The 10000-nt window shown below is 31.7% G+C and overlaps 3 protein-coding genes across 4 annotated transcripts in view; 1 reads left to right on the plus strand and 2 right to left on the minus strand.

Moving 5' to 3' along the window:
• Positions 1-179, minus strand: part of LOC122265872 (uncharacterized) — an 18839-nt gene extending 18660 nt beyond the window's left edge. Inside the window, exon 1 of one of the 2 annotated variants that reach the window (XM_086532292.1) lies at positions 1-179. This exon is cut by the window's left edge and continues 33 nt beyond it. The gene's annotated coding sequence lies outside the window, so the exon portion shown is untranslated. The other variant, XM_086532291.1, reaches the window with a different exon arrangement.
• The window catches only part of LOC147467196 (turripeptide OL11-like), a 493070-nt gene that overhangs the window by 30082 nt on the left and 452988 nt on the right, over positions 1-10000 (minus strand). The window lies entirely within an intron of this gene.
• Positions 4805-10000, plus strand: part of LOC122265877 (uncharacterized) — a 12413-nt gene continuing 7217 nt past the window's right edge. The window contains exon 1 of the mRNA XM_043035327.2: positions 4805-4912. Coding sequence (XP_042891261.2) covers positions 4901-4912 — 12 coding nt within the window. The 5' untranslated portion in view covers positions 4805-4900. The remainder of the gene's footprint in view (positions 4913-10000) is intronic.

Here is a 10000-nt window from a genome sequence, read left to right on the forward strand (position 1 = left end):
TTCGTGATGTGCAGTTGTTCTGGGACACTGAACATGTGATATTTATATGTAATATTTTCGGATTTTGTTTCTTGTCTTCGTTCGTTGCGTAATTATAGTTGTCACATCACGAAGGCTTTAGTGCAGACTTATCGCCATATCCCTGCTGTCTCTGAATGAACAAGTCAACATAATTGTTATGTCTTATCTTATCATATATATTATCAGTATATCTTCGCACAAGGATGGAGAATAGGAATTGTTTTACTTCAAGTTGCATGTTGTTCTTACTGATAGCGTGTGATATGCGTCTGAATATTAATAAGATTCACAGATTGGTTGTTTTATTTTCGTGATTGCATGGTGAAGATTTATCCGAACCAATGCATATATTGGAAATTGACTTTTATTCATGATAGTTGAGTAATCATTGCATCTAAGTCCATGTCAATATACATGTTCGCGGAGAATCAGTGCTGAAATATGAAGGATATCAGTACTTGCAAATAAAAAAGATATCAAAATCAAATGTAGAAATATCTCTGTCCTACCATGAGAAGTTAGTCCAAAAGCATTTTTTTCTAGTACTATCGAGATAAAACTACACCAATTCAGATAAAGATATATATTTTCCTTGTACCAGATGAATTCTGACAGTATGATTGGAGTAAATAAATCTATGTTTTTCCTTTTACTTTTTGCTTGAACGAAAAAGAATTAACGTGTACCTTTTGGTTGTGATCGTGTTTTGTTTCTTAGAGTGATTCTATAAGGCATATTATTTCAACTTTGACAGAAATGAGGGAATATTTCTAAAAAAGAGTGTATTCAAAGAAGAAAGAATGAATGCTTATAGAGATAAGAGATATTGATTGGAGAGAAAATAAAATAAAACGATTATGTTTAAAAACTAAAGAATGGTCACTAAAATAATAAAAGAGTGTAAACTTGGAAAGAGACAAATGGCAGAAAACTTTAAGAAATATGAGAAAGTAATTAGAAAGAGAAAAAAAAAATACTTAGAGAGTAAAGAGGGAATAACTAGAAAGGGTGAAAAGTGAGAGAGAAAAAAGTAAGCAATTTGAGAAAAAAATGATATTTGAATAAGAAAAAGAATGGTCCTTCGAAAGAAAGAGAAAATAAATCATAGAGAGAGAGAGAAACAAGTCACTTAGAGAAAAAACAAATGACACCAAGAGTACATACTACATACAAGATCCTTCCTTAATATATATATATATATATATAATTAAACTACACACAAATATATGTGTTATATATAATATCTTATCTATTATATATATATATATATATATATATATTTATTTACACATATACATATATTGATACACAACACACAACACACACACACACACACATATATATATACAAATATATACTATATATATATATATATAATATATAGAATATATTATATATATTCTATATATATATATATATATATAATATGTTTAATGTATACTCACATGCACAACACACAATATAACATACCTACAACATACATACACACATACATACACACACACACACTCTCACTCACACAAACACACACACACACACACACACACAAAAACAACATATATATATATATATGTATATATATATATATGTATATATATATACTTTTATATCCACATTTATATATTTATATATATAGTAAGACGTAATATGTATATCTTTATGTATATATATATATATTGTGATATACATATACATTTTATATAATATATATATATATATATATTATAGATATATATATATATATATATAATATATATATGGATACCATATATTTATAATGTAATTTAGATATGTATACACAGCACACACAACACACACACACACACACTTATATATATAGATATATATATAGATATAGATATATATATAAAATTTATGTATATATTATATATATATATTATATATATTTGTATATACATATATATATATTATTTATATATATATATATAGATATACTTATATATAATATATATGTATGTATAACATATACATTTGTATATATTTTAGATTTATATATTATATTTATATATATATACATATACATATATTATACATACATATATATATTTATATATATATAATAGTTATATTATTATTAAATATATTAGTAATATATATATATAACTGTTTTATGTATATACATATTATATAAGATATATTATATTTATAGATATATGTATATAGCGTATTATATATTATATATATATATATAATATATATATATGTTAGACATATACATTTATATATATATATTATATATATTATATATATATAATAATATAGGATATATATTATGTATATGTATATATATAGATATATAATATAAATATATATATATATATAATATATTATAGATATATATAACACACACACACAACACCACACAACCAGCACACACGCACTCACACACGCGCGCACAACACACACACACACACACACAACACACACACGACACCCACACATATTATTATATATATATATATCTACCTATATATATATATATTTTATATATATACTCACCTATAATATACATTATATGTATATATTATATTTATATATATATGATATATATATATTATATATATATAATATATTTATATATATATGTATATATACATATACATATATCTATATATCTATATTTTAATATATTTAATCTATCCATCTATCTATCTATCTATCTATCTACTATTTATCTATCTACGCTGTCCATCTATATATATATAACCTTGATACATATTATATATCTATATATAGTTATATAGATATATATATATATAATATATATATATATAATATATATAATATATGAACAGAGTTCGAAAGCGCCAAATGTAGAAGAAGCGTATGAATGAGACTGGAATATCTAATATAATAGGTATTATATTAATATTATATATATATTTATATATTTATATATGTAAATATATATAAGATATATATATATAACCATATATAATATATTTTAATAGATATTTATATACATATATATACATATATAGAATATATATATATATAAATTATATATATAAAATATATATATATATATCTATATATATATGTATGTATGATTATGTATGTATGTTGTATCTATCTATCTATCTCTATATATATATATATATAATAAATATATACATACATATATGTATATATATATGTTATAGTGTCTATATACATACATATCTATCTATCTATATATGTATATATATATATATATATATATATATATATATATATATATATTTATCTATATTTATATAACATATATATAATATATACATACATATATAATATTATATATATATATAATATAATATATATAGATATATATAATCTATATTATCTTTATATATATAATATATATATGTATATATATCTGTATGTATATGTATATACATTTATATTCACACACACACACACACACACATGCACACGCACACATATATATGTATATATGTGTGTGTGTTCGCTTTGTCAGAGAAGATAAGATAAGCTTTCCTGGAGTCATTAGTTAATAACATCATTATCATTTACTTTGTTTCTCCCTCCCCTCCTCTCTCCATCTCTCTTTCACTCTCCTTCTCCTTCTCTTCCACTCTCCCTCTCCCTTTATTTCACTCTCCCACTCCCTCTCCCTTTCCCTTTCCCTCTATTTCACTCTTCCTCTCCCTCTATTTCACTCTCCCTCTCCATCTCTTTCATCCTCCCTCTCCTCTTTCACCCTTCTTCTCCCTCTCTTTCACTCTCCTTCCTCCCTCTCCCTCTACTTCACTCTTCCTCTCCCTCTCCTTCTCTTTCACTCTCCCTCTCCTTCTCTTTCACTCTCCCTCTCCTTCTCTTTCACTCTCCCTCTCCCTCTCTTTCACTCTTCCTCTTGCCTCTCTCACATCCACGCATAACTTTTACTCTTTCTCTCTTCCTCTCTCACCTTAACAATCCCATTTCTCCTTCCTCTCATTCTATCGCTGCACCTGCCTTTATTATCACACGATTTTCTTACTTTCTCTTTTCCTCTTTTCATCTTTATGCAGAAATATCAAAATGTAAGACAAATACATCTTTCAGGAATTAGTGAACGAAAAGTAATTGTAAAATCAGTTTTTTTTATTTATTTATTTATTTTTTATTTACATCCTTCCACTTCGGACCTTGTTCGCACAGAAACTATTCTATTAAAAAAATAGAGAGAGAGAGAGAGAGAGAGAGAGAGAGAGAGAGAGAGAGAGAGAGAGAGAGAGAGAGAGAGAGAGAGAGAGAGAGAGAGAGAGAGAGAAGATAGACGAGAGAGGAAGAGAGAGAGAGGAGAGAGAGGCGAGGGAAGAGAGAGAGAGTAGAAAGAGAGAGAGGAGAGAGGAGAGAGCGAGAGAGAGAGAGAGTGAGAGAGAGGAAGGAGAGAGCGAGAGAGGAGATGGGCGATGTGAGAGAAGCGAGAGAGAGATGAGAGAGAGCGAGCGAGAGAGAGAAGAGAGATAAGAGGAGTAGGAGAGAGGCGAGAGAGTGCGAGGAGGATGAGATGAGAGAGAGAGAGAGAGAGAGAGAGAGAGAGAGAAAGACACAAACAAAGAGGAGGAACCGCAGGAATGCAACCTACGACTGGGCCAAATTTAATATTTTTCGCCGAATCTACCCGATCACCTTTTGCCACGTCCCTAAAATCCCTAAACTACAATGAATTTGTCCTTTTACAATGTTTTCTTGAGGAATCTCGGAATTTGAAATATCTGGCGCTTGTTATCAAGACTCTCACTTATCATGTTATCATATCATAAACCATAGATATGGGTCTTACGGGTCTTAGTAAGGCGCACTAGAAGAACACTGAGTAACTAACCATCGCAGAGTAGCTATACATCTCCATGAACTGAGCATAACACCAGCCATGGAATCTGAGGTGAGGCAGATAATGTGAGATGTTCGAGCCTTTATATCTCGTTTTTATATCTATATCTACCTGTATATATGGATCCATCTCTTTAGCTACCCACTGGGTGTGTATATATGTGTGCGTGCGTGGTGTGTGAGTGTGTGTGTGTGTACCACCTGTCTGCAGAAAGTCTAATACGTATAATATATAGGTGTGTGTGTGTTTATATGTGTGTTTATTAGTGTGTGTGTGTGTGAGAGAGAGAGAGAGAGAGAGAGAGAGAGAGAGAGAGAGTGTGTGTGTGTGTGTGTGTGTGTGTGTGTGTGTGTGTGTGTGTGTGTGTGTGTGTGTGTGTGCGTGTGTGTGCGTGTGTGTGTGTGTGTGTGTGTGTTTCTGTGTTTCTGTGTGTGTACCACTTGTCAGCAGAAAGTCTAATAAGCACCATGAACTATCAACAAGTAGAATTATAAGACCTGGGAAAGGAAACTTAACAAAACGTGACCCAAAAACAGCTGCGGCCCGTAGGGCCCTGTGAAGGGGGTGGAAGGAGTTCTGCATTATGATGCGCATTTACTCTAAAATATTATGATACTACATAATTTTTTTATACAAGAATTGAATAATTCCGTTCCCACGGTCTTCTATCCTTACGTTTGACAAGGTTAGTGGTTGTAGAGGAATCTTGGGTTTTCAGTCAGTAATTTTGATTAGCATGCCTCAGGTAAAATCTTTCCTTCTTTTTATAACCCTTCCTTAGGGAAATATTTTGTTTGTACTTGTTCTTTTGTCTGGTGATGTTGAATCAATATCTGACCTGTTTTTGTCGTATCCTTATTCAAACATCGTTCCTTCCTTCATGACTTATCATTCTAAGCGTAGATATAGTAACGTCATTATAATGTTAGTATTGTTGATGGATGCTTGTGTTCAATTTATAAACTTGTTATCATTAGGCAGTCACACCGAGTCATCATTACGAAGTTAGTAATGCAAAGGGTATTGTCTTACATAATATCTGGTTTAATGCAAAACAAGTTTCAGATTTACTTGTAAAGGTGTCTTGAGCTACAAATGGATATTTCATTTCTTCAGTGATTTATAGAAACTGGATTAGGTGATGGAATTTATGATTGTTTAAACACTGCATAGCCTCTGTTCAGTCAGCTGATGGCTAAAGCATTTTTTTCATTATTGATGATTATAATGGGACGTCATGCTGAGTGGATTAACTCTGTAAGACCAAAGAATGCAGATGGACTGCTAACATTTTCTATTTTTGTTTGAGGTGTAAAAAGCCGTGATAAAGAAATGATATTGATGGTGGTGTTTGGACTTGATTTTTAACTGAGGCATTGTTCTTGAACCAATTGGTACTTCTGTCGCAGTGCAATTTCATATAAAAGATTAAGCTTGATTTTTAAGTTCCTGATATTGCCGTATCCGTCAAATCTCGAGTCACTGGGACAATACTTTGCCATGATAATGACAACAATCTTGGGAACGCCGTATTTCCCTTTGGAGAATCCCATTCCAATTTTGGGATACGTGTTTTTTTAAAGATAATAGGTGCCATCCAAAAATCATCAAGGTCAACGGGAAGTGAGGGATACGGTCTGGTTTATCCTGATTACAAGATTGCTCCTAGTGAGGAAAGACAGGGATGTATATCAACTGATGTTCGTAATCGATAACCTAGCTAAATGGCAACGTGGAACACAGACTAGAGCAATTGCCCAAATGGTTTATGATAATGCAGTGATTGATTTAATACTATCTGCGAAGGTTCTTGCTGGTGTTAGTCAGTAACGTCCAGTGGTGGTCTCCAGTTGAGAACGTCTTTGTATTGATATTGAATCTTGCATGCCTATTCTTCGTGATGTGGTGGTTCTGAAAAATGTTGAACAGCTAAGTTATCAATTCTTTTACTCTAGCTTCGCAGTTTGGTTTTTGTTAAGGGGTTGGATATTTGCGATGCCTTACACTTGCTCATGAGCTTCGAGGCTTACTGTAGATGCGGGCAGGAGGTTCGTGCTATTGCAGGTACATCAGGGCTACAATTCATTTAGTTATCCGGCGCATTGAGTAACTCTACCTCCTTGGAATAGTGACAATATCTCAATGTTTCAAATTTTAAACAAAAAAAAAAGATCTAACTTTGTCCAACAGTGGTTTATGTTTTGTGGTTGTTTTTTTTCTGGCTTTAACACTTGTGTCTTGGCGTTTTCCAGGGCAGTGCTTGGGACCCTTGTTTTTTTTCATTTTTACTTCTCCTGGGGCAACGATTTTGGAATAATTAAGTCCAAAAATTTGATGATACTAATTGAAAGTTCTAGGTCCTCTCAAAATAGACAGTATTTTTCTTTGCGACAGAAATATTTGCAAATTTTGTTTGGGTTCATGTATGAGGGATGAAAGCTCATACCATGATTATTGGTAAATAAGCTCTTTCCCCACCTTATCCTGACCTATTTATTTTCGATGAAGGATCCAAAAAAATCCTCGGGTACTTTCTGAACCGCCTTGAAAACACTTCGCAAAGATAGGGTCTACTAAAGCTTACCTCTTTGACCCTATTGTTCTGAGATTTACCGTTGTTATTTGGTATTTTATGTGTTGTGTTTACCCTCGTGTATTCGCACCCTGTGGAGAAGGATTGGTAGCTTATATGATAATAGTGATGATAATAATAGCAATAATAATCATAATGATAATAATAAAAATGATAATAATCATCATGATAATGATAAAACCGATAATAATCATCATGATAATAATGATGATAATAATAACAATGATAATGAAACAACCAATTTCTTCTTAACAAAAATTGGGCGGGCAATAACTATTAGCAAATTTATTTAGGATAATTTTTATCAGGGAAATCGGCATTATTTCAGCGATAAAAAATGATAGGTACTTCGCTAAAGAAACAGGGAACCCAAACATTTAGCCAACCCGAACTGCATCCACATGATACGTATTGCAAACATGTATGAATCCTCACGACCTAAAAGTTTACTGAAACCTTCCCTTTGGGCTTTCCTTACAGGGGTTGAGCAAAAGGGCTTTCAGGATGAACTGTCGAGACGGTGAGTAAGCGTCTTGGCGAATATACCAGCAATTGCAAGAGACAAAAAACAATGGTGAAAAAATGCCTTCATGCTTGAGTAACATCTAGTAGTGCGTGTGTCCTCCTTCCATGTGTGTTTTTTTGACAGATTGGTGAATATATGCTAATTTAAAAATATATATATATATAAATTAATATATTTATATTAATTTATATAAGATAGATGATTTGATGATTTGATAGATAGATGATAATAAAGAATAAACCCTATCCATTGAATGTATTGTAAAAATCGATGAAAAATTAGAAGGTATTTCTCTACTTAAAAACATAAACATACGTGCGATGTGCCTCTTTAGGGTGCACATGATTTGAAGGTGACTAAGCACACTGACAGCGGGTTTTTAAATTTAAACTTTCTCGACCCAAAGAAATCAAACAGCCGATTTCACACAATGTTTCCTGCTTCATCTTTCCAATTGACACTCTGAAGATTGAAAACTTGAAAGACTGAAAGACTTGAGAAAGCGACCCAAAAAATTTATGTGTAAAGAAAACGCGAATATTATCTTTATCCCCTTTCTCAGGATTTAAAGATAAATTTACGTGAAACCTTGAACGTTTTACCCTTTTGACTCCCATATTTTGGAGGACTAAGGGAATCGGGGACCATTTGGGAACATCATATTTGTCTTAAGGTAAAAAAAAAAAAAAAAAAAAAGGAAGGGTTCCACCAAAATTTTTACCCAAAAGGGCTTTTTAGATACGTTGGTGTTCCTTTTTGTCACTCGTGTATTGTGAAGGTTTGGTGATTATTCTGTGTATAGGGGAATTTTTGTAGGTCTAAAACTAAAATGAGAAGGAAATTTATTTCTATTTTAAAATTTAGTAGAATGAAAACAAAAATCCCCAATTCTGGGCCCCCAGGAAAATTGTGGGCAGACATCGAAACAAATGTTGCAGAATCTGAAGACGCTGCAGGAGAACTAGCCCTAGCGAGACTCCCTGTGCAAGGTGTTTCAATCAGGGAAGGTATAGTCTGCAGGGTAAAAGGGAAAAGAGCATATGATTATCGTCATTTATTTAAAAAATCTGAGGGGAGTTCAACCCAACAATAAAAAGGTTAGGGTTTTTTAAGACTTTCCTAAATAGTTGTTGCAACACATGTTTTTAAAAAGGTTAAGTTTGTTTAAAACCTTTCCTATTGGTTGTACAAAGTATAAAAAAAGGGTTTTTTAGAAAATGATTGCATTTAATTTTGGTGATATATTTACTGATGGTTATTGTTAAGGTGAGAATAACCCCCTGATGGTTTTATGGGGCATCAAAATACAAACCTATCTTTCAATTTCAAAAAAGAAATGGGCGCTAGTTTTTATTTCTATTTAAAAACGGAAACCATATCAAAATCATACGTTTAAAAAACCTGCTTTTAATAACGTTTTAAAATTCGTTATTTAAAAACTCTTTGGGTTATGAAATAACATTCTGAATCTTAAAGTTAAAACTTCGTCAAATACCCTAATATCTCATCATTCCTAATCACTCCTTCAAACGGATTAAAATTATACCCACCCCCAACTCGCCCTCCTCCCACAGCTGGAAATACACGCCTGGAACGGCGCGTCACGGAACTCGAAAAACGGAGCGACATGTACCCGGGGGCTTTTTTCAGTGGCGCATGAATAAACTTTTTATCTCACACGACAACCTGAACGCACTAAGTTGGACTTGAAGAAAAGGTTTTAAAATTAGATCACATTTTAAATACATTTCCCCCTTTATTATGGGTAATTTTGATAATAGAGCTTTTTTGGGTTTCCTGTGTTACTTTTTTTCAAATTTTTTTTCCAGATTGTCCTTGTACACTTTTTTTAGATCTACAAAATTGAAAAATCTAAACTTGCAACTTGATATCCTAAACCAACCTTTGTATTATATATTATACAAATTTAAAATCATACCTTAATACCCTTAATTACCTTACCATACCATTGATAATTAATGAATAGTTTAGATCATTATCACTCCTATGACCCTTTAAA

Source organism: Penaeus japonicus, unplaced genomic scaffold (genome assembly GCF_977035675.1).
Source record: "Penaeus japonicus unplaced genomic scaffold, GWHDUDI00000001_assembly GWHDUDI00000037, whole genome shotgun sequence".
Lineage (NCBI taxonomy): Eukaryota > Metazoa > Arthropoda > Malacostraca > Decapoda > Penaeidae > Penaeus > Penaeus japonicus.